This window comes from Myotis myotis, unplaced genomic scaffold (assembly GCF_014108235.1).
Source record: "Myotis myotis isolate mMyoMyo1 unplaced genomic scaffold, mMyoMyo1.p scaffold_m19_p_1, whole genome shotgun sequence".
NCBI lineage: Eukaryota > Metazoa > Chordata > Mammalia > Chiroptera > Vespertilionidae > Myotis > Myotis myotis.
The window spans coordinates 111,160,766-111,186,414 of NW_023416313.1; the positions used below are offsets into that span (position 1 = coordinate 111,160,766).

General features: G+C 43.8%; 2 protein-coding genes across 11 annotated transcripts in view; one reads left to right on the top strand and one right to left on the bottom strand.

Annotated features, from left to right (window-relative positions):
• The window catches only part of NEMF (nuclear export mediator factor), a 64,073-nt gene extending 63,874 nt beyond the window's left edge, over positions 1–199 (bottom strand). For all 9 annotated transcript variants that reach the window (XR_004973812.1, XR_004973811.1, XM_036347228.1 and 6 more), the window contains exon 1: positions 73–199. Coding sequence is in view for 7 of the 9 variants with exons in the window: in XM_036347228.1 (XP_036203121.1) it covers positions 73–131 (59 nt within the window). In the remaining 2 variants the exon portion in view is untranslated. The remainder of the gene's footprint in view (positions 1–72) is intronic.
• Positions 200–24,217: 24,018 nt separating this feature from the next.
• On the top strand, positions 24,218–25,378 carry LOC118675134 (SREBP regulating gene protein-like). Of its 2 annotated transcripts, XM_036347348.1 has the most exons (2): positions 24,218–24,473; positions 24,622–25,378. In XM_036347348.1, the coding sequence occupies exons 1-2, from the start codon at positions 24,287–24,289 to the stop codon at positions 24,969–24,971; spliced, it is 537 nt and encodes a 178-aa protein (XP_036203241.1). In that variant the 5' UTR covers positions 24,218–24,286; the 3' UTR covers positions 24,972–25,378. The 2 variants fall into 2 exon arrangements, with proteins under 2 accessions (XP_036203241.1, XP_036203232.1); XM_036347339.1 differs by having other exon boundaries at positions 24,327–25,378.
• Positions 25,379–25,649: the final 271 nt, after the last annotated feature.

Sequence of the window (25,649 nt, forward strand, 5' to 3'; positions counted from 1 at the left end):
AACCTCGGGCGGGTCTTATTTTACACCGCGGACCCTCTGTCTCCCGCGCTCCCCGCACCTGCCGCACATTACCTGGCATTCAGCTCCGCGAGTACCGCACGGAGGTCAACGGTGCTAAAGCGGGTCTTCATGGCGAGGTCGTAGGGTCGCTACCGCAGCTTTCACCACTGATCGCCGGACTCGACGCCTCTACTCTTCCACGCAGGCGCACTTGGCGGAGATCTACGGCCGCGCAGAAGACCCAATATTCCTTAAACGCGTTTCTGTCGCTTTCCGGAAGAATTCGTTTATCAAGTCCCCGTCGACTCGCTTTTTTTTGTACCAGAACAATTGTATTTTGTACCAGAAAGAGATACCAACTGTTCTATTAAAACTACATTCCTTCCTGGAAAGTTTACGGATTAATCCGGTTACCTTGCCCCTTGTATTTTGGAACTCAAACCAGCCTCCATAGTGACCCCTGCTGGTGGTAGCATTTTATGAGGGAGGAACCCTGATTTCCCCAGAGGGGCCGTCGGGTTCTGTCTCCTTTACCTGTACGTGCAGAAATGCAAGAAGTCAAACTGTTTCATTGGCCCTATGATTATCCTCAACAATCAAGGCGAACCGGCCCGCAAGAAGGAGTTCCTATTTTGATGGGCGCTACTCTCCGAGATGGAGCAACCCTGGTCTCACGGGGAGTTCCCTAGGATCAGTTGACAGAGGAAGAGAAGACTTGGGACTGATGTAGAGACAGTCCTGTATGATATGTGGGCGTCACCTGCAAATGGACCGCTGCAGCACTACTGCCCCTTTCTGGGACATTCCTGAAAGACTGTGGCAAAGAGAAAATCCTCCCCGTGGGCAGAATTCCCAGCAGTGCACCTGGTTGTTCATTTTTCTTGGAAGGAGAAATGTGATTATATACGAATTCATGGGCTGTGACTGGGTGGCCAGGGACTTTGAAGGCACATAATTTGAAATTTAGTGATGATGCAGTCTGGGGGAGAGGTCTGTGGATAGACGTCTCTGATGGGTAAAAAAAAAAAAAAAAAGGGGGAATATATTTGCATTCCATGTGACTACTCACCAAATACTCATCAATAGAGGAGGATTTTAATAATCAAGTTGATAGGATGACAAACCTGTCCTGTGGATACCAGCCAGCCTCCTTCCTCAGCCACCTGGGTCATTGTTCCATGGGACCGTGAATATAGTGGCCATAGTGGCAGGATGGGAGTTGTGCATGGGCTCAGCAACATGGACTCCCATTCGCCAAGGCAAACCTGGCTGCAGCCATGCTGAGTGCCCAGATTGCCAACACCAGAGACCAACGCTGAGCCTATGGCACATTCCCCCAGGGTGACCAGCCAGCTACCTGGTGGCAGGTTGATTACACTGGACCACTTCCATCATGGAAGGAGAGGGTTTTGTTCTTACCGGAATAGACATTTACTCTAGAAGCAGATTTGCTTTCCCTGCTGAAACTACCATCCATGGACTTACAGAATGCCTTTTTCATTGTCCTGGTGTACCACACAGCATTACTTCTGGTCAAGAAACTCACTTCGCAGCAAATGAAGTGCATCAAGGAGCGTAGGAACATGGAATTCACTGTTTGTACCATTTCTCCCACTATTCCGAAGCAGCTAGCTTTATATAGTGTTGAAGTGGCCTTTCAAAGGCTAAGTTACAGCACCAGGTAGGTGGCAATACTCTGCAGGACTGAAGCAAAGGTCTCTCCAGGAGGCTGTGTGTGCTCTGAATCAGCATCCACTATATGATGCCTTTTCTCCCACAGCCAATACTGTTGAGTCCAGAAATCACTAATACGGATGGAAATGAGAGTGGCACCACTATTACCCCTAGTGACGCACTAGCAAAAGTTTTGCTTCCTGTGTCCCCCAGTCTTATGATCTGCTGGCCTAGAAGTCTTAGTTATAAAGGAAGGAAGGTTTCCACTAGGGGACACAATTCAACTGAACTAGAAGTTTAGACTGCTGCACAGTCGCTCTGGGCTCCTCATGACTATGAATTAACAGGCAAAGAAGGGAGTTACTGTGGGGGGATTGGGCCTGATTACCAAGGAGAAATTTGACTGCTACTCCACAGTAGAGGTAAGGAAGAGCATATCTGGAATATAGTAAATCTCTTAGGGCATTTCTTAGTGTTACCACACCCTGAGATGAAAGTCAATTAAAAACTACAGCTCCATCCAGACAGGAATACTAGTGGCTCAGATCGTTCAGGAATGAAGGTTTGGATAACTCCACTAGTTAAAGAAGCTTGAGTAGCTGAAGTGCTTCCTGAAGGCAAAGGGACTATGGAATGGGTTGTGGAAGAAGGTGGTTTTAAATACCAGCTACAACCACATGACCAGCTACAGAAACAAGGACTGTATGCCCTGCCAGTGTGGCTCAGTGGTGGAGTGTTGACCTATGAACCAGGAGGTCATGGTTCAATTCCTGGTCAGGGCACATGCCCGGGTTGCAGGCTCAGATCCCAGTGTGGGGCTTGCAGGAGGCAACTGATCAATGATTCTCTCTCATCATTGGTTTATCTCTCTCTCTCTTCCTCTCTGAAATCTATAAAAATATTTAAAAAAAAGAAACAAGGACTGTATTTGTCATAAGTACTTATTTTTTTGCTATGAATATGTTTATGTGTATACTTGTGTGTATATTTTGATATGTATATACCAAACAAATATCTTTGTTTTCTTCCCTCTTTTATCCTCTTATCATGTAACATAAGATGTAACAACTTTCTGTCATAGTATTTAAATATGTTCACTTTATATTACTTTAAGTTATGGACTATCAAGAAGAGTAAACATTACCCAAAAACTTTGCATCCTCTTCTAGGGAAAGTGTTAGGGCATTTTTGGCTGTATACAGGATAGTTGTACCATGTTAGGCAAAAGTATGACCTGGTTGTTATGGTCCTAATTTGGAAATTAGGTGTAGTTTAAGAAGATGCACATGAGTGTCTAGTTGAGGTGTGGTGGACTTATCATGGTTAATTTTATTTGTCAGTGTGGCTCAGTGGTTGAGCATCAGCCTATGAACCAGGAGGTCGTGGTTCAATTCCTCATCAGGGCACATGCCCAGGTTGCAGTTTTGATCCCTAGTGCGGGGTGTGCAGGAGGTAGCCAATTGATGATTCTCTCTCATCATTGACGTTTCTATCTCTCCCTTCCTCCCTCTGAATCAAATATATATATATATATATATATATATATATATATATATATATATATCTTTAAAAAAAAAAAGGAAAGAAAGAAAGGATATTTGAATCAGAAATTTCTAATTTTCCCCTTATTTGAAGTTGCTTTGAACGTCCTAGTCTTTAATTTCTGGCTCCCAAAATGGGGAAAGAAAAAAATGTAGGGAGGGGACAAAAAGGGTGCCGACCCTTTTAAATCTTACCCTATACTAGTAAGTTACTTCAGCCAGAAGGGACAAGGGTTTCCAACTGTGGTAGGAGGTACAACAACAATGGCCACCTGCCTCTTTACACCTCTTTGACCAGAAGCAGCAGTTTGGAAAAGAGGGTCCTTTTTTGCCCAGTCTGGCTCCCCAAAACAGTGTGCAAGCTGCTCCAGAAACAGGTCTACCTCTGGCTGCCATATAGCTAGGAGTTGCAGATGGGTAGCTGCTACTGTGCTAAGAGCTGAGAATTAGAAAAACTAACCACAATTTACCATCCAACCCTTTTCCTGGAAGTTGCAAGCTTACAAGACTCCAGAATTCCAAAATAGTTACATCAAACAGATTCTGCCAGTGTAATTGTTGCCTAGGTAGGGAGATAGGTTCCTGGTGCTTTCTACCCTACCACCTTCCCAAGATCCTCTCCTTTTGAACTAATTTTAAGTCTTTATTTTTTGTGGCCACTGAAGTCTCTGTTCCATTAGATTAATATGGACCAATAATGGTTTGACAGAGATCTCCTCAGATGCTAGAACCAACCAACCACCCATCATTGGCTAATTCAACACCAACAGGAATCCCCAAATTGGGGTGCAGTGAAGAAGGAAACTTTATTCAGTACAAAACATGTACTGGTTGGTCGATCGGGGAGGGTCTGCCGCCAACCTCCCGTGGCTCCTCCCCCCACCAGCCCATCCCTGATCGGCCCCCACTGGGGCAGGTGGCTGGACCCCACCTGTGCACAAATTTGTAAAAGATACGAGTGATAGATTTGAATGCATAAAACTTTAAAGTCTCTGCATGTGAAAAACATTCCATCATTAACATGATTAAAGGCTTAAAAAATACAGTCAACTTCATGATATACTGAACTTTTTTTCATGAATGTTGTAGGAAATTGTAAAGTATAACCAAGTATTGGGTGGATAGTTGAAATAGGTATTCTTCAATGATATCGAGTAAATGCCAAAGTGCCTTTGTAACAACGGCCTTCTAAAAACCATATTTTAACCCATAAGAGAGTTTTTGTTATTGGAGATTTCAGGCATTCAGGCAGGCAAAATAATTAAATATATTTAGCAGGATATCACAAGAACCCTAAATCACACTTTACATGACTCATTTTAAAATAATTGTTGCTCCCCATCCCACAGCAGACTGGAAGGTCTACAAAGGCAATGACTTGTCTATATTATTTCTACTTATCTACTACCAAATTGGGATCTGTTAAATATTGGGCGCTTAAACATGTTAAGTGTAGATAAATGGATAGATGGCTGGATGAATGGATAGATAAATGGTTGGATAAATTGTTAAAATATTTTGGTTTAAAGACACACACACACACACACACACACACACCCTCAAAAGGGGAAAAGTATTGACCCTGAAAACTTGTTCAATATGAAAAGTTTTATAAAAAGTACAAGTATGTTAAAGAAAATAGTTTCTGACCTCATAGAGTTTTTCAGGTACAGACTAACCTTGACACTTCTCATATATTTGTTTTCTAAGATAGTTCTTTCATAATGAGGGAATTATTATCACAGACCACCAAGAAGTGGCAATTTTAAAAATTCTCTTCTTTTATACACCATTCGCCTGTTTCTTCTCAAAATGAGGTAGGGGCACAGTACTTGCTCAATATGGCTTTGCTCTCATCAACACTGGGTTCAGAAAACAGCCCCAACCAGTTCTCCAAGCTCCGCGCCTCGATTCGATCTTTTACATTAGCTGTTGGCAAGCAGAGAGACAAGGGTGACGCATTCTGCCACACTAGCCCCTCACCTCTGCTATCACAAGGGCATCTGGGCTCTCCTTAAGTTGCTTTTATCCCCCTACAAGGGGGGAGCAGAGGGAGCCCCGGTCCGAAGGTCAGCATCATCGCAAGCAGGCAGAATGTAAGGATTTGGGAGAAAGACTTGTTTAGCTAGACAGATCTTGTCGTCTACAGCATTTAAAAGCAAAAACCTTGGTAGGCTAGTGGTGCAAGAAGGTGACATCCTATGGCAGAAGGTGGACAGGGCTAGTCCGGTCAAGTTGAGGAGCAGCAAACTGGACTGCTGCGGGAGGAACTGGGGAATTTTAGAGTCAGAGGCATTTTTGCATTGCTGTCCTTCCGCATTTTCTCCTACAGGTTGTGTGTACACGAGCAACCCCTATTGGCTCCGAGAGTGATAACAGCTTTTCGCAAAGACGTTTAGGCAGTGCTCCAGTAGGGGTTAGTGTTGAGGTGGCTGGGAGTCCCGGAGTGTTCTGATACCCCATGAGCTTTAATCGTAAAGGAGACGTAAGATATGAAGCAAAAGAATGTTGGGAGCGGAGCCCGTGCTGAAGACTACTAAACTCCTGCTTTCGTCTGGAAAGGAAGGGGCAAATTGGGTTTATTTGGGAAATACAGAAAATAATGTATTTAGGAAGTACAGATATTGCCTTTTAAATCAGGGAAAGGCAAAAGAGACGGGGTCTCGCTATGTTGCCCAGGCTGGAGTGCAGTGGCTATTCACAGGCGCGATCCCACTACTGATCAGCACGGGAGCTTTGACCTGCTCCGTCTCCGACCTGGGCCGGTTCACCCCTCCTTAGGCAACCTGGTGGCCCCCCGCTCCCGGGAGGTCACCATATTGATGCCGAACTTAGTGCGGACACCCGATCGGCATAGCGCACTACAGCCCAGAACTCCTGGACTCAAGCGATCCTCCAGCCTCAGCCTCCCGAGTAGCTGGGACTACAGGCGCGCGCCACCGCGCCCGGCGCTGGCAGGCGGCGAGAAACGGCCTTAGAGGCTGAGCGCGGGTGACGTCACCAGGGGGCGGAGCGGGGCCCTGCTAGTCACGGGAATAAATACGCCCAGCAGGCGGTGGTCTGGAGGCTGCGTCCGTGTGACGTCATCGGTAGCGAGGGCGGAATGCAACTTTCACAGACTCCAGGTTATTTTCTGAACTCTGTGTTCTTGTGGACCAGAAATGGGTCAGTGTGCACTAATGCGGGCATCGGGTGTTGGCAGTCTCACCCGAGCGAAAAAGGAAGCGCAATAACGTGGTCCCTCAGCATTGTCTTTCTTCAGCAGGCTTTAAAGACGTGCTGCGTCTTTTGGGGGAGCTTTATTTACGAGGGAACCATCTGTCCCTAAATCTCTCATTGTCCCCAGCAAGCATTTAGGAGGTGCCTTCGCTGTATGAAGCAGGATAGCCCATGGTATTGGAGGTCGGGGATCTTAGGGGCGAGGTCCTGATTAACAAGACTTACCTTCAGCCCTAGCGGGTTTGGTACAGTGGTAAGAACATTGGCCCAAGGACTGAGGGTCTCAGGTTCGATTCAGGTCAAGGGTATGTACCTCGGTTTTAGGTACATGATGGGGTCCAGGTCTGGAGAGGGATGCAACCAATCTATGCGTCTTTCTCACATCGATGTTTCTATCTTTCCCTCTCCCCCTCTTTAAGAACCAATGGGAAAAATATCCTTGGGTGAGGGTTAACAAACAAAAATACTATACTTATTGAAAGGTGAACATGGTGGATGGTGCACATGGGTAGGCTAAATAGCCATCTCAGACGGTGATTAAAGAAAATTGAATTTTTTTAGAGAAAGGGGATGGGAGATGGGATATCCAATGGGAAGGGCTGTACAGCACTAAGCCGAGGGGACATTGGATCCATGATGGCAGCACTCAGGAGCTGGAATTTCATCCTTATATGCAGTCACTAGCGGGAAGCTGTTGTCTGCGGGTTTGGGGGCTGAGCTGGTGGGATTAGAATACGGTCGGAATGCAGGTGCCTTCGGGACACTTTCCATTTTTTGTATGGTCTGACTCCTGGTGTCCAGCAAGTTTTTCCTGGTCTTCTGTTCTGTGTCAGGAAGCTTACAAATGGACCTTAAGTCCTAACACTTATCTACAATACATGGTCTGCCAGTTCACCCCCCCCCCCCATTGCCAGGTGTCTGGAACATTCTGTCCTGGTGACCTTCTGTAACTGGCCCATCGTCCTTGCTCTGCTCATGTCTGTCTAACTGCCTATCACATAAGTAAAACTGATCACCTTCTGAACACTTCCTCCAAGTTTGCCCAACTTCCTGTATTTTCACTCTCTACCTATATATTTAGTTGCTTACTTGAGAATTCTCTGAGTCATCCTTGACCACTGTGTCATTCATCTAGGCCAAATATTTACTTCTTGCCTATCCAATGGCAGGCAGTGTGCTAGGTGATAAAGGTATGACAATGAAGAAGAGACTGAGGGGGAGAAAAACAAAAGCACAGAGAAAAATTTATAATTACAATCTGTGATAAGTGTCATAGATGAAACAAAGTGCCAGGACAAAAAACAATGGTGACCAGGGACGGGGAGGAGACCACCTTTAGATAAGAAGTCCTTGAGGTGGTGCCATTTAAACTGGGGCCTCAAGAATGAGGCATCTGTTAGGATACTTGGGTTGCAAGCAATAAAGACTGTCTGTAAATTGAATTTTAAGAAGAAATTAAACTAAAAGCAAGTCATGGAGGCAGGCATGTCCCAGGCTAGAATCTTCCCTGCAAAAAAAAAAAAAGAAAGAAAAAAAAAAGTCAATCTGCATCTTAATTGAGTCTGTCCATTGTCGTTTTGCATATTTTGGGAATGCCAACACAACTTCCCTTTTTCCAGACCACAGCACCTGGGCAGCAGACCATAAATTCTCATTGTTATTGTGTTAGTTGTTGACTGTTAACTATTCAGTACCCACCTATGTAAAAAGAAGTGTGTATCTACACTTAGTGGCCAGATTATTATGACCACCCCATCAGTACTTCGTTGGGCCACCTTTTGCCTTCAATACTGCAGCGATTCTTCTTGGCATTGACTCCACGAGATGTTGAAAGGTGATGCGAGGAATCTGACACCATGCCTGATGAATAGCACTGTCCAGTTCTGTGAGATTTGATGGTTGTGGGACCAGCTGCCTGATGGCTCTTTTAACTTCGTCCCACAAATGCTCAATTGGATTGAGATCTGGTGGTTGTGGGGGCCACCTAAGCAAGGTAAAGTCTCCCTCATGTTCTTGAAACCACTCTTGCACAATACGAGCACCGTGGCATGACACACTGTCTTGTTGGAAGAAGCCATCTCCATTGGGATACGCCATCAACATGATAGGATGAACCTGATCAGCAATGATACTTAGGTATGTTGTGCTATTCAGACGTTGTTCCACACGAATTAAAGGGCCCAAATTATGCCAGGAAAACATGCCCCAAACCATAACACTGCCCCCACCAGCTTGAAGGGTTGTACTCATGCATGTGGGGTGCATGCTTTCATGCTGTTTCCGCCAAATTCTCACTCTGCCATCTGCACCATGCAACTGGTAACGTGATTCATCGGACCACATGACTTTTTTCCAATGCTCGACTGTCCAATCCTTGTGTTCCTGTGCGAATTGGAGACGTTTTATCTTGGTAACTGCAGACAGCAAAGGTGTTCTAGCACGCCTCCGGCTTCCATGTCCCATACGATGCAGTGTACGGCTAATTTGCCTACAAACGTCAGGTGGTCATAATAATCTGGCCACTCAGTGTATTATTTTACATTTTATCCAATCCCGGAGGGTTCATTTCCCCCTCCCCTTGCTTTCTCCTGCCTCCCTAATCTATTACCAATGGATTTCACGTAATCCACATACATCTCCTCTTTTGATTGTAATGTGTAAAATAAGGCGCAAACTGCCATTCTCAGGAACATTATCCCAAACTGTTGAGACTTTGCTTCCCAGCAATTGTCAACAGTTTGGGCTCAAATAAACTCACAAAAATTCTTTGCAGGTTTGAATGTTTCTTACATTGATAATAGTCACAACATTATAGATCTTCAGAACTTATTCAACTTATAACTGAAAGTTTGTACCTTTTTACCAACCTTTCCATATTTCCCCAGCCCCAGCCCCTGGAAATCAAAGATGTATAAGGATCCCCTTTTTTCCACATCCTAGTTAGCATTTGTTATCTAGGTTACTTTTTCAAAAAAAGTTTTCTTAAAATATGTTTTTATTGATTTTTAAAAAAATCCTCACCTGAGGATATTTTTCCCATTGATTTTTAGAAAGAGTGGGAGAGGAAGAGACAGAGAGAAACACCGATTTGAGAGAGACACATCAACTGGTTGCCTCCAGCATGCCCCAGACCAAAGCCAGGAGCCTGCAACCCAGGTACGCGCCTTTGACCAGAATTGAACCAAGGACCCTTCAGTCCGCAGGCTGAGGCTCTAGCCACTGAGCCAAACCAGCTAGGGCTGTTTTTATTGATTTTTTTTTTTTTTTTTTTTTTTTTAAGAGAGAGGGAAGGAGAAGGATAGAGAGATGAAAACATTGATGAGAGAAAAATATCTATGGGCTGTCGCCTGCACAACCCCTACCGGGGATCAAGCCTGCAACCTAGGCATATGCCCTGATCAGGAATCCAACTGAGACTCTTGGTTCCTGGGTCAGAGCTCAACCACTGAGCCACACCAGCTGGGATGTAGGTTACCTTTTTAAAAATATTATTTAAAAAATATTTTTATTGATTTCAGAATGGAAGGGAGAGGGAGAGAGAGATAGAAATACCAATGGTGAGAATCATCGATTGGCTGTCATCTGCACACTTCCTACTGGGAATCAAGCCCACAACCTGGGCATGTGCCTTTAACCGGAATCGAACCACTGGCTGATGCTTTCTTTATCCACTGAGCCAAACCAGCTAGCGCTGTAGTTTATTTTTTAACTGTAAAAAAACAAGGTCATGCTGAGAAGGCTAACCCCTATTTTGTAAAACTACTGTTTGGAATTCTCTGCTATTCTTCCAGTGGTTCTCAACCTTCCTAATGCCATGACCCTTTAATATACTTCCTCATGTTGTGGTGACCCCCCAACCATAAAATTATTTTTGTTGCTACTTCATAACTTTAATTTTGCTACTGTTATGAATCGTAATGTAAATATCTGATATGCAGGATGTATTTTCATTGTTCGCGACCCACAGGTTGAGAACCGCTGCAGACGGCCTCTTATTCTAAAAAAAAAAAAATAACTTTGCTTTCTAGCCTGCTTTAGCCTGCTTGAAAAATAAGGAAGATAAACTCAGCTGTCTGACCTTGTAGGCCAGAGACTAGATACGCCCATACTCATGCCATGCCAGGTGTATTTTTTTTTTTTTGTAAATCTTTATTGTTCAGATTATTACATTTGTTGCTCTTTTTTTCCCCCCATAGCTCCCCTCCACCCAGTTCCCCCCCACCCTCTGCCCTTACCCCCCCACTGTCCTCATCCATAGGTGCACAATTTTTGTCCAGTCTCTTCCTGCATCTCCCACACCCCTTTCCCCCCCAAGAATAGTCAGTCCATTCCCTTTCTATGTCCCTGATTCTATTATAATCACCAGTTCATTCTGTTCATCAGATTATTTATTCACTTGATTCTTAGATTCACTTGTTGATAGATGCATATTTGTTGTTCATAATTAGTCTTTACCTTTTTCTTCTTCTTCCTCTTCTTAAAGGATACCTTTCAGCATTTCATATAATCCTGGTTTGGTGGTGATGAACTCCTTTAGCTTTTCCTTATCTGTGAAGCTCTTTATCTGACCTTCAGTTCTGAATGATAGCTTTGCTGGATAAAGTAATCTTGGTTGTAGGTTCTTGGTATTCATCACTTTGAATATTTCTTGCCACTCCCTTCTGGCCTGCAAAGTTTCTGTTGAGAAATCAGCTGACAGTCGTATGGGTATTCCCTTGTAGGTAACTGAGTTTCTTTCTCTTGCTGTTTTTAAGATTCTCTCTTTGTCTTTTGCTCTTGGCATTTTAATTATGATGTGTCTTGGTGTGGTCCTCTTTGGATTCCTTTTGTTTGGGGTTCTCTGCGCTTCCTGGACTTGTAAGACTATTTCTTTCACCAGGTAGGGGAAGTTTTCTGTCATTATTTCTTCAAATAGGTTTTCAATATCTTGGTCTCTCTCATCTTCTGGCACCCCTATAATTCTGATGTTGGTACGCTTGAAGCTGTCCCAGAAGCTCCTTACACTATCTTTGTATTTTCGGATTCTTATTTCATTTTGCTTTTCCAGTTGGGTGTTTTTTGCTTCTTCGCATTTCAAATCTTTGCCTTGATTCTTGCGCTCCTCTGTTCTGCTGTTGGGAGTCTCTATAATATTTGTTATTTCAGTCTGTGTATGCTTAATTTCTAGTTGGTTCTTTATCACAACATCGAGGGTCTCATTAGATTTCTTGAGGATCTCAATAACTTTATCGGCGGCTTCTAGACAGTTCTTGAGAGACCTTAAAGTGTGGTTCTGAACTCAATATCCTCCATTGACAGTTTTGTCCTGTTTCTTTGTCTCCACATTTTTTTTATGCTTTCTTGGTGCACCCCCTGGTGGTCTTTGTGCGCAGTCTTGTTGTAGTTAAGCCTTGATTGTTGTAGTTAATACTGGGGGGATTTGACCTCCAGGCCAACTGGCTGTGAGAATCAGCTGTGTCTGCAGTGGGAAAACTTCTGTCCTCTAGGGAGGTGCTAATCTAGCCCTTGCCTGAGGCTATCTGGCAAATGGCTTTGCGCAGGGCTTGGGCGGGTCGCTGGGGATCAACAGGGCGGGTGGAGGGAGCAGTCATGGCTGCTCTCAGTCCCGTCCCCAGAGGCTCTGCCTCTCAGAATCCCAGCAACCGCTGCAAACCTCGGAGAGAAAGCTGCCCTCGAGTTCCGACCGATGCCAGACAGTCCCGCTTCTCCCGTTTGAGTCTGGGTCCCTAGGGACTCGCCCAGAACTGGAGCTCAGAATCTGAGACTCCCTCCCGATTGAAAACGACAACCTCGCCCTCAGCTACCAGCCCGCTCCGCGCGTATCTCCTCACCTTTGTATTTTCCGCACTGCACCTCCTCTGAGTCTCCTATGCTGTTCTCTTTCCTTCTAGTTGAAGAATTTCCCCTCAGCCAGTCTTCCTGTGGTTCTGGGCAATGTCCGTTCCGTCTTTTAGTTGTATTTGTGAAGTGGTTGTTCTAGGCAGCTAACTCCGGTGTTTACCTATGCCGCCATCTTGGGTTTTCCCCCAGGTGTATTTTTTAATTGGGTAGAACTGTGTTGTTTTGAAGGCCACTAGCGAGATAACCACTAAGCACACATAGGCCTGGCTCTTTAATAAAAGGGAAGTTCTGCTTGTAGCTTTGCTTAGAATTTTAATTCATTTTCTCTGAGCTCACTGCAGTGAATAAAGTGTGACTCCAAACTCTTCGAGCATTGCTTGATTTATTCTGGTTCTCTGTAACAATGCCTGTGGGTTTTGCTTGTTCAAAACATAACCTTAATGGCAGCTAACTTTGTCAGCATAAGAAACTTTCAAGCTTGTTTGAAATTGTGAAGAATTTTTGTGAGTTTATTTGAGCCCAAACTGTTGACAATTGCCGGGAAGCAAAATCTCAACAGATTGGGATAATGTTCCAGAGAATGACAGTTTTGCACCTTATTTTATTTTTAAAAATTTTCAAAAATATATTTACATTGATTTCCAGAGAAGAAGGAAGTGGGAGAGAGAGATAGGAACATCACTGAAGAGAGACAATTATTGATTGGCTGACTTCTGCATGCCCCACACTAGGGATAGAGCCCAAAACCCAGGCAAGTGCCCTGACTAGGAATTGAACTGTGAACTCCTGGTTCATAGGTTGGTGCTCAACCACTGACCAACACCGGCTGGGCAGCACCTTATTTTATACATTGCAATCAAAAAAGGAGACATACTGGGTTACACGAAATCCATTGGTGATAGATTAGGGAGGCAGGAGAAAGCAAGGGGAGGGGAGAACGAACTCTCTGGGATTGGATAAAAAGTAAAATGATAGATATGCACTTCTTTTACTAGGTGGGTACCTGATAGGTAACAATCAACAATTACCACAATAACAATAACAATGAGGATTTGTGGTCTCCGCCCTGGCGGCCATGTGGCCTTCCCTGAGCTAGTCTGGTTAGCATGTGTCCCCCTTTCCTCCACAACTTTGAGACACTAACCATCAGAAGAGATACTGCACTCATCCTAAGTGGGATATCTCAATCTAACAGACTACACCAGCGGTTCTGAACCTGTGGATCGAGACCCCTTTGGGGGTCGAACGACCCTTTCACAGGGGTCATCTAAGACCATCGGAAAACACATATATAATTACATATTGTTTTTGTGATTAATCACTATGCTTTAATTATGTTCAATTTGTAACAATGAAAATACATCCTGCATATTAGATATTTACATTATGATTCATAACAGTAGCAAAACTACAGTTATGAAGTAGCAATGAAAATAATTTTATGGTTGGGGGTCACCACAACATGAGGAACTGTATTAAAGGGTTGTGGCATTAGGAAGGTTGAGAGCCACTGGACTACACTCTCTGGGGCTCAAGACATTTACAGATTATTCCTTCCAGAGGTTAGGAGAGGAAGAGCATGCGAGCAGACGGAGGCTTTCTGTCCGGGTCAGGGAGAAGGCTTGTGGGCAAGCTGGGTCTCAGCAGCCATCATGCAGCAGCACTGGACCCCGCTGAGCTTAGGCTCCGACCGCAGGGGCCTTCATTGCTGGGCCCCAAAGCCGGAGGCTGAAGAAAAGCAGGCGCTTCTAGAAAGCATGGACCAACGAGAGAAAGGGATGTGCCCTGGGAACTATCACCAGAGAGGGGCCTGCCAGACCACTGCTGCGGAGAAAGCGGGACACCAGGGCCAGGGCCGGGGTCACCAAGCGAGCGGGAAGAGGCGGGGAGCGGGTTGGGAAGGTGTGACCAAGGGGGTGCAGGGAGCGGGGGGTGGGGTGGGGGGGGGTGGGGGGAGAGGCAGGGCCACAGGGGAGAGGCGGAGCCTTCAGGAGGGTGCGGCAGGACTGGCCGGGAAGCTGAGGGTCCGCCAGGGGCTTGGGGAACGGGCGGCCAGCGGGCGGGGGTGTGGCCGGGCGGAGGGCGGAGTGGAGAAGAGGGCGAAAGGCGGAGTCATCAGGGCCGGGGGAGGCGGGCCTTTAAAGGACCGAAAGGCAGGACCAGCCAGGCCAGCGTGGGGACGGCCAGGGCGGGGCGGTCCAGGCTGGGCTGCGGCCGCCCACGAAGGCCCCTGCACCGCCCGTGGGCGGACTGACGCTTCGCCGCCGCTCCCCGCTCGCGGGATCCCTGGCCGCTGCCGGCGGGATTGTCATTACATAGGTTATTTGCGTTTCGGAGACAAGCCCCAGTGTGCTGACCCTGATTCGTACTACATTTAATAAACGAACAAGGGATCAACAAGAGTTGACAATTTGACATAATAAGCATTTACTTCTTGGCCACATCCTGCATGGAGGAAAAGCCTTTAATATACCCCATCGATCAGAAACTTATTTCTTGAGGCGGGTTTTTAAATAGCAGAATAAATCCTAATAGTGGACAAAGTTACTTATCCAGAATGACACTGTTAGACCTATACATACAAGTGAAACTTACGGGGTATTTTCCTTAAATTTGAATATGTTTTGACTTTCACACGACAGTTCTGCCTAAATGTTTTAAAGTTTTAGGAATTAGTATGACTCCATTATAGCATGGCTATTTATTACATTGACTCTGATCTGCCTTGGAATAAATCACGTCCCAATCCAAAACTTCATACATTAAAATCTGATATTTAAAAGACTTGATCTCAGTATTATTCTCTCTCTTTACACCAGTGTGGCAAAGCTTTCTGTTATATTTAATTTATTTGTTTTGAAATATCACAGTGCATTAGAGTGGTTCACTTCCAGCAGATAACATTTGAAGGAGTGCTTCCTTTGTTTAGGGACTTCCAGATAGGAGAATGTCACACCCAGGTAGAATAATTGGCAAATTGATTTACTTTTTTGTGAATTTCTATTCTCAAGGCTAATTATTTGAACAGCTTGGCTTTTGGTAGGAAAACAAATACTTTAAATGACATACAGCTTTCATTGACTAAAGTGAGAATCAAGATAACATTCTTTACTTAAATCATTCTTCCAACAAATAATTATTGAACACCTGGTATGTTCTAGATGGCCTGAACGATTAACTATTAATTGATACAGGGACACAGGTTAGTTTTGAGAATAAAAGTGTGAACAGGAAAACAATTTGCTTGACGTGATACATAGTCTAATACATAGGTTTATGTCTGTTCACCTTGGACTCTGGGAAAGGGCTTAATTTGTAAGAGAGAATGACTGGAAGAGTGTTTAATCTTGTGAGGCCTTCCCTGTGTGGAGGTGGGAGGAGGACAATATCTTCAGCTACGCCTCTTTCCCTTACCATGAATCAGTAAAAGAATACTGAGGACTTTGGAGGTTCAAATGGCAATCTACTTTCACTTTTATTTTGAAGGGGAAATTTAAAGCTTGTGTGTGTGTGGTTTAGAAGACTTTTTATATTGCTTGTTTAGATTTTATGATGTGAGGGTTGAACATATAACACAATAGGTGCTTGTTAGGGGGTGCTTTATTAGTACATTATGTTATCGCAATTCACATTATTAATAATTAAAATATATTGTGTTACACTATGATTTCTGTATATGACCATTTGAAATCAAAGTGATTCATAGTTTCTTCAGGGATTGCTTTTTAAAGGTAATGAGCCCCCAGAGCAGCCCTGTGTATACAGAGAATTCTGAAGGCACAGGCTGCGTGTGCCTGTTCAAATGAGCCCCTCACTGTACAGTGACAGAGCTCTAATATGTTTTGTGGCACAGCTCATTTCCCAAGGAGGCCATGGCCTGGCATGTAGAAAGAAAAAAAGACAAAACCACTACACATTCATCAACAACATTCTGTTAAAGGAGACAATCTGGAGTCATCTGATGTATGGATGCACAATATTGCATATCACAAAAAGGGTATTTGTTAAATCAGTCATCACAACTATGTGAAGGGGTGAGATTCATCTATTAAAAGACAAGAGATGTTCAGATCGGATTTAAGAAAAGAAAAAACATTTGACTATGTCCTGTTTAAGGCACAAACATGTGAAACAAAACAAAGAGAAATGTTTAAAATAAGTAAACAGAAAAAATTTGCAAAACAAATACCAACAAAAAGCAGATATAGCTAATGGCAGATAAATAGAATTCATGCAAAAAGCCTTGAAAGAGCAAGTAATATTTCATATCAATAAAAAGAACAATGGCTCAAGAAGATGTATTGCTCATAAAAACTTACAGGTTTAAAGAATGTAAGACAAAACTGTGATGAATAAAAATAAATTTATAATTCTAAAAATATAGGTAAGAGATTTTTAATATATTTTATCAGAATTCAACATATGAAATATGCAGAAATAAATTAAATGAAAGGAAATTCGAATAATTCAGCTAACATACTTCATCTAAAATACATGTGCTAATCTCCCTTACTCCAAAGGAGAAAATGCACATTCTTTTTCTTCATCAAACTAAAAATCACCCATATACACAAAATGGTAGAGTACCTGGTCTTAAGGAGAGAGCATTCAGTCTTTTACCATCTTATATAATCCTTCCTATATAATAAAAGGGTAATATGCAAATTCACCCTAATGGTGGAACAACTGGGAACGACCGGTCGCTATGATGCACAATGACCACCAGGGGGCAGATGATCAATACAGGAGCTGCCCCCTGGTGGTCAGTGTGCTTCTACAGAGGGAGCATCGTTCAGCCAGAAGCCTGCTCATGGCTGGCCAGTGCAGCAGCGCTGGTGGGAACCTCTCCCACCTCCGCGGCAGCACTAAGGATGTCTGACTAAAGGCAGGGAGTGGGCCTAAGCCATTAGTTGGATATCCCCCGAGGGCTCCAGGCTGCCAGAGGGATGTCTGACTGCCAGCTTAGGCCTGATCCCCGGGGAGTGGGCCCAAGCTATCAGTCAGTCATCCCCTCAGGGGTCTCAGACTGTGAGAGGGCGCAGGCCAGGCTCAGGGACCCCCCCGCTGAGTGCACAAATTTTCGTGCACAGGGCCTCTAGTTAAGTATAATGTTATCTGTAGGGTTTTATGTAGACTTAAAGAAAACAACTTGAGTAAGGCTATTCCTATCTTTCTTAAGAATACCAGGAGTAGGTGCTGACTTTTATCAAATGCTTTTCTGCATTGCTAGATAGGATTGTGTGACTTTTCTTCTTCAGCCTGTTAATATGGTAGATTACAGTAGGTCCTTGGGTTACATTAAAGGTCCGTTCCTATGGCGCGATATAACGCGATTTTCGATGTAAGTCGGAACCCACCTACATAAACACCTACGTCACTCACATGGAGCACATACACAGCAGTAATGAAGTGAAACAGTAAAAAAAATTTAAAGAAAGATAACAATTCCTGACCTTTACTTGTGGTAAATAAATAATAAAAAACATAAAGCACATATGTACATATGTAGAAATGATGGGAACTTTTTTTTTAAAATAAATTTATAGGAGATGGCGACGTAACCATGAAACGACATACGTCAAGTCCGACGTAACCTGAGGACTGTCTGTACATTGATTTTTCAAATATTGAAACAGCCTTGCATCCCTGAAATAAACTTCACTTGGTCATGGTATATGATTTAAAAATATATATTGCTTAATTTTATTTGCTAATATTTTGTTTAAACTTTTGCGTGTATATAAGTGAGGGATATTGGTCTGTAGGTTCTTTTTGGTTCTTATTTGTACTACTAGAGGCCCAGTGCATGGATTCATGCACCGGTGGGGTCCCTCAGCCTGGCCTGTGCCTTCTCGCAATCCGGGACCCCTCAGGGGATGCCGGACTGTCGGTTTTGGCCTGATCCTGGCCTGCAGGGAAACCAGCAGTCCAACATCCCCCACGGGATGAAGCAGTACATGAAGCAGCAGACGGCAGGCCGGGGAGGAGCCCAAACCCAGGCCGCTCCTGCTCATCCAGGCCCCACTGCGCCTGCTGCCGCCACTTGGTAGCGCTCCTGTGGAGGTAGGAGAGGCTTGTGCTGCTGCAGCTGTGCTTGCCAGCTGTGAACCTGGAGTCTGGCACCAGTCGGTCAGCTGAGCAGTGCTACCACTGTGGGAGCGCACTGACTTCCAGGGGGCAGCTCCTGCATTGAGCGTCTGCCCCCTGGTGGTCAGTGCGCATTATAGTAGCCCGTCAACTGGTCATTTGGTTGTTCGGTTGTTCGCTCACTTAGGCTTTTAAATATATTGATACTAGAGGCCTGATGCATGAAATTTGTGCAAGGGGCTCAGCCCTTGCAGCTGCGGAGGTTTTCCTCAGCCCTTGCAGCATTGACTTCGTCCGGAAGGTCGTCTGAAAGGATCTCCGGAAGGTCGTTTGGCTGTCTGGTCTAATTAGCATATTATGCTTTTATTATGATAGATTCTTAATGATTACAGGGCTATTAAAATGATTTATTTCATATTAGGTGCATTGGGGAAGTTTCTGCTTTTTGAGGAATTGGTCTTTCATATAAGTTGTCAAATGCATGCGTGTGAAGTGGCTTGTGGCATTCCATTATTATCATTTTGATACCTGCAGGGTCTGTAGTGATACGTCATGTTTCATTTCTGATGTTGGTAATTTGTGCCTTCTTTTTTCTTTTTTTCAGTCTTGCTAGAGATTATTACTTTAATTGATCTTTTCAACGAACAAGCTCTTTTTTTTCATTAGTTTTCTCTACTGTTTTTCTGTTCTCAATTTCATTGATTTCTGCTCTTATTTTGAATATTTCCTCTTTCTGTTGCTTTGGATTTACTTAGCTCTTTTTTAGCTTCTTGAGATGAGGACTTAGATTATTGATTTGTGACTTTCCCTGTATCCTAATGTATGCATTTAGTGCTATAAATTTCCCCCTTAGTTTTAGCTGTGTCCTGAAAATTTTTATATGTTGTATTTTCATTTTAATTCATTCCACTGTATTTTTCTCTCCCTTCAGTCTTACTTTTTGACCCATGAATTATTCAAAAGTGTATTGTTTAGTTTCCAACTCTATCAGGATTTTCCTATTATTAATTTCTACTTTGATTTTATTGTGGTTGGAGAACATATTCTATATTGTTTCAGTTCTTTAAAAATTTGTGGAGATTTGTTTTATGGCCCAGGATATGGTCTATTTTAGTACTATATGTTCCATTGGTACTTGATAAGAATGTGCATTCTGTGTTGTTAGGTGAATGTTCTCTAATTGTTTAATGTATCATTTTGGTTGATGTCAATATTGAGTTTTTCTCTATCTTTCCTTTTTTTTTTTTTTTTGGTCTACTTTGTTCTATCAATTATTGAAAGAGAGGCATTGAAATCTCCATCTCTAATTGTCAATTTACCCATTTCTTCTTTCAGTTTTATCAGTTTTTGCTTCACATATTTCTGTCCCTTTGTTAATCTCTATTTATAATTACCTTTAACATTTTCTTTACTGACATTTCCCCCCATATATCTTCCATATCTTTGCTGAAAGTTTTTATTTTTTCATGTTTTAAGCATGTGCACAACTGCTCAATGAAGCATTTTTTATGATGGCTGCTGTAAAAGCAGCCTACTGGAGTTTACTTTAGCAAAAGGAAGGTGATTTTATATGTCTCATGAAACTCAAAGGCTGGTATGCAGACCCTAGGAAGGGCCTGGAACTGTGCAATGGAGCTCAGGGAATAATCTCTGTTTCACCTCTGCTCCTCTCTGTACATCTGCTTTTTTTGTTGTCCCTGAAGACTAACTTCTGTCCCAAAGACTAACTTCTGTACTCAAATATGCTTGTGACATAGTGCCTCATTAGTAAGATATGGATCCACTGGGAAGAGACAAGCTGATTTGGTCTTCCTTCAGATCTGATTTTAAATTCTTAGGAATGAGAATCCAATTAGCCGATTAGGACAGTGAATCTACCTGTTGTCTAGCTGGCATGGCCAGAGCTGTATGTGTTGAGGGGTCACATGACAAAAACAGGATTGCCAGGAATCCATTCCTATTCCTATGGATGGAGGTGGCTATTATCACAGATATCCTAAAACTGTCAAATGCATTTGGTAACTTGTTCTACTTCATAGAATCTTTGATATACTGTTACAATGTATCCATATTGAAATTGTTATAAAGTTCCAGGTTAAATTCTTGCACAACCAAGATTACTACTGTTGTAAGCACATTGGATTCATAAGCACCTTGAACTCATGACTTATGTTTCTTGTAATTTAAAAAGATATAAAAAGCAGGAGAAAAACCAATTTAAAAAAATGATTTCAGAGAGGAAGGGAGAGGAAGAGAAAGATAGAAACATCAGCGAGGAGAGAGAATCATTGATTGGCTGCCTCCTGCACGCCCCCTACTGGGGATCAAGCATGTGCCCTTGACCTGAATTGAACCCAGGACCCTTCAGTCTGTAGGCCAATATTCTATCCACTGAGCCAAACCAGCTAGGGCGAAAAACCCATTTTTACATATGGAAATGAAATCCAATATCAGAAACTGCTTCAAAGGCTCTAGAACTTTCCTTTTCTAGCATTAATCTAGTTATTTGGAAAGCTGGCACACAGGATCGCTATCATCACAGTGAAGAGATCACGGGGACCATTGCCCTACTTCACAATAGAGGGTCAGAGCACTACTGACCCGAATTTGTGAAACTGTGATGTTACCCCTGAAGCCAGTTTTCAGATTGAGGCAGGATAGTAAAAAGCTAGGAAAGTTCCTGGGCAAGTGGAATGGGGACACTGAGACAAGATAAAGGCGGCCAAACAATTTGAATGACTTACAGCCACTTAGTGAATCTCAAGACCTTCCCTTCCCTTACCAAGGACACTTGAGAGCAAATGATTTACAACTCTCCTCCCTAACCAGAGAATACAGAGCTCAAATCACTCTGCTTAGGGAAATAGAGAACAGAGACCCAGTTAATGCCATTTGTGCCAGCTAAACCCAGGGAGGATGAAGCCAGAGAACAAATAGCAAACCCTGATTAGAGCCGGGCACCCAAGATAAAAGTAAAACAGAAAAGCAGACCAAAGAATAATCCCAAACTCCCCAATATGCTCATTTTGATGAATCAGCATATTAGAAATGCACCTGGAAAGCTAACGAATATTCTGCTGACACCCTCCCCTAAGATTCCCACAGAACAGAGATAGAAGCCTCAAGACAAAGGATACCAGTGAGGCCTTGTTCTAGAACACACCCTTGCCCCTTCTTAGGCATGAACTTTGTACTTCCTCCTAGGATCTAAGGATCTAAGGATCCCCATGAGACTTGTGACCAGGGGAGCATTGGGCAGTGGCAGCTCAACTTGGGTTTACCCCCTGATCTTGTCTCCAAGGCCTTCTTCTTCTCTGACTTTCCAGTGAGCTAACAGCAGCCCTGCCTTGGCTCACTTCATTTTTTTTAAAAAACTACCTTTAAAAAAAATATTGATTGCTTTTAGAGAGAGATTTGTTGCTCTACTTATTTATACATTCATTGATTGCTTCTTTTAAAAAAATATATATTTTATTGATTTTTTACAGAGAGAAAGGGAGAGGGATAGAGAGTTAGAAACATCCATGAGAGAGAAACATTGATCAGCTGCCTCCTGCACACCCCCTACTGGGGATGTGCCCCAAACCAAGGTACATGCCCTTGACCGGAATCGAACCTGTGACTCCTTAGTCCACAGGCCGACACTCTAGCCACTGAGCCAAACTGGTCAGGGCTCATTGACTGCTTCTTGTATGTGCCCTTGCCAGGGATCGAACCCACAATCTTGGCATAATGGGAGGACACTCTAACCAACTGAGCTTCCAGGCCAGGGCTTAGGCTCACTTCTTTCCTATAACATTTTTAGGGAACCAAAGCAGAACACCTCCTAGACCAGGGGTGGGCAACCTTTTTGTGAGTGCGTGCCAAAACCAGCACAATCTCTGACTCAAAATTCTTCTGCGCGCCAGCCCTAATTTTTTGAGAACATGTTATGCCTACTTGATATCTCTTAAGGTGTACGTATGTGAGGAACCTTGAAGAAATAATAAAATTCATTCGAGCGACAAAAACACAGTATATGATGATGAAAAATACATTTATTTTTTATTTTTATTTTTATTTTTATTTTTTTTAAATATTTATTGTTCAGATTATTACATTTGTTCCTCTTCCCCCCCCCCCCATAACTCCCCTCCTCCCAGTTCCCGCCCCACACTCCTCCCTCACTCCCCACCCACTGTCCTCATCCATAGGTGCACAATTTTTGTCCAGTCTCTTCCCGCATCTCCCACACCCCTTTCCCCCCCAAGAATAGTCAGTCCATTCCCTTTCTATGTCCCTAATTCTATTATGATCACCAGATTATTTATTCACTTGATTCTTAGATTCACTTGTTGATAGATGCATATTTGTTGTTCATAATTTGTATCTTTACCTTTTTCTTCTTCTTCCTCTTCTTAAAGGATACCTTTCAGCATTTCATATAATACTGGTTTGGTGGTGATGAACTCCTTTAGCTTTTCCTTATCTGTGAAGCTCTTTATCTGACCTTCAGTTCTGAATGATAGCTTTGCTGGATAAAGTAATCTTGGTTGTAGGTTCTTGGTATTCATCACTTTGAATATTTCTTGCCACTCCCTCCTGGCCTGAAAAGTTTCTGTTGAGAAATCAGCTGACATTCGTATGGGTATTCCCTTGTAGGTAACTGGGTTTCTTTCTCTTGCTGCTTTTAAGATTCTCTCTTTGTCTTTTGCTCTTAGGATTTTAATGATGATGTGTCTTGGTGTGGTCCTCTTTGGATTCCTTTTGTTTGGGGTTCTCTGCGCTTCCTGGACCTGTAAGTCCATTTCTTTCACCAGGTGGGGGAAGTTTTCTGTCATTATTTCTTCAAATAGGTTTTCAATATCTTGCTCTCTCTCATCTTCTGGCACCCCTATAATTCTGATGTTGGTACGCTTGAAGCTGTCCCAGAAGCTCCTTACACTATCTTCGTATTTTCGGATTCTTTTTTCATTTTGCTTTTCCAGTTGGGTGTTTTTTGCTTCTTCGCATTTCGAATCTTTGACTTGATTCTTGTGCTCCTCTGGTCTGCTGTTGGGTGTCTGTATAATATTCTTTATTTCAGTCAGTGTATGCTTAATTTCTAGTTGGTTCTTTATCAGAACATCGAGGGTCTCATTAGATTTCTTGAGGATCTCACTACATTTATCGGCAGTCTCACCAGTCTTTTCGAGGGCCTTACTAAGTTTATCGGCAGCTTCTAGACAGTTCTTGAGAGACCTTAAAAGTGTGGTTTTGAGCTCTATATCTTCCATTTCTGACATTTGCGTCCTGTTTGTCTCCGCATTTTTTTTATCTTTTCTTGGTGCACCCCCTAGTGGTCTTTGTGTGCAGTCTTGTTGTAGTTAAGCCTTGATTGTCGGCAATACCAGGGGTGATTTGACCTCCAGGCTAACTGGCTATCACATTTATTTTTTAATGTATACATGTACACTGATAGTCCGACAGAAAACTTAATGATTCCGTTTGATATTATCAGTGGGACTTTTGCTGCTGCATCACTGATGACAGAGATTTTACATGAGGTTTATGTTTTGTGACCTTCAGAGATATGCACGAGCTACTACTTTCATCCGTCAGGCTACTCCTATGACGAGACTTAACAAAATTCATCACTGAGAACAAAGATTCACAAGCGTATGTGGATGAAACCAAAACACTGGTCGGATCTACGAAGGCAGGGAGAATTAAGGCAGAGGCATAGAAATTGCTCTTCCCCTCTCTTGTCAATCCATGTCTGTGGTCTTTAAGATAACTTGTTTTGTAAAATTATTTATTTATCTAAGATGCACCTACACTGAATTTATCTGAAAAATAAAAAAGCTGATAGTAAGAAAAAAATTGTAGGTCGGGAGCTGGCTGGGCTGAGGGCCGCGGGGCCGGCGCCGGGTGTGAGGAATGGGGCTGCCCACCGCGTAGGGGCCATGCCGCCCGGGTTCCGGGCCTGCCCCGTTCCTGGCCCTGGCCGCCGCGCCCGGCCTCCGCGCCGGCATGGTGAACCTGGCGGCCATGGTGTGGCGCCGGCTCCTGCGGAAGCGGTGGGTGCTCGCCCTGGTCTTCGGGCTCTCGCTCCTCTACTTCCTCACCAGCACCTTCAAGCAGGAGGAGAGGGCGGCGAGAGATCGGAATCTCCTCCAGGTTCAAGACCATGATCAGCCCATTCTGTGCAAAGTGCAGTTTAACTTGGGCAATAGCAGTCGGCCCAGCAACCAGTGCCGGAACTCCGTCCAAGGGAAGCACCTCATCACCGACGAACTAGGATACGTTTGTGAAAGGAAGGACTTGCTGGTGAATGGCTGCTGTAATGTCAACGTCCCGGGCACCAAGCAGTACTGCTGTGATGGCTGCTTGACCAACGGCTGCTGCAGCGCTTACGAGCACTGCGTTTCCTGCTGCCTGCAGCCCAACAAGCAGCTTCTCCTGGAGCGCTTCCTCAACCGGGCAGCTGTGGCCTTCCAGAACCTCTTCATGGCAGTGGAGGATCACTTTGAATTGTGTTTGGCTAAATGCAGGACCTCATCCCAGAGTGTGCAGCACGAGAACACCTATAGGGATCCCATAGCAAAGTATTGCTATGGAGAGAGCCCTCCCGAGCTCTTCCCAGCGTGATGGGCGCAGTGATGGGCACAGAAGACTTTCCAAGCGCATGCGGCTAAAGCACTTAGTCTGAAGCCAGGCTCAGCGGTCACTAGTCCCTTGGAAGAAGAGAGTTGTCGTGCGGAAACCTTGGCTTTGACCACTTCTTGGGCTGTACTCTTTGGGCTGCACTCCCCGCCAGGCTTCACCAGATGGGACTGATCTATAAAGCAGCTTGGAAACACCAGCGGGTCACATTTGAAAAAGACCAAACTGCAGGCGACCTTGCGGAGGGATTGGTGCTGTGGGCACCTCCACCATTGCAGCTGCTCGGGGTCCCAGGGTCACTCACAGGGTTCATCGGGGCCCTTCACTGTACAGTTATTTATTGGATTTCTTTATAGTATTGGGAAAATTATAATGTTTTATATTGAAGAATGCCTTGCCTTGATAGTTGAATATATTCAAGGAAACTGTAAAAAAAAAAAAATTGTAAATGGAAGATTAAAAGAGAGGGTTTCATGTGCCAGCAAAAGTTACTGGTGTGTCATGTTTGGCATGCGTGCCAGAGGTTGCCCACCCCTGTCCTAGACTCTCTTCTGTCACTTTTTCTTTTCTTTTTCTTTAAATATATTTTTTTATTGATTTCAGAGAGGAAGGGAGAGGAAGAGAAAGATAGAAACATTAATGATGAGAGGGAATCATTGATTG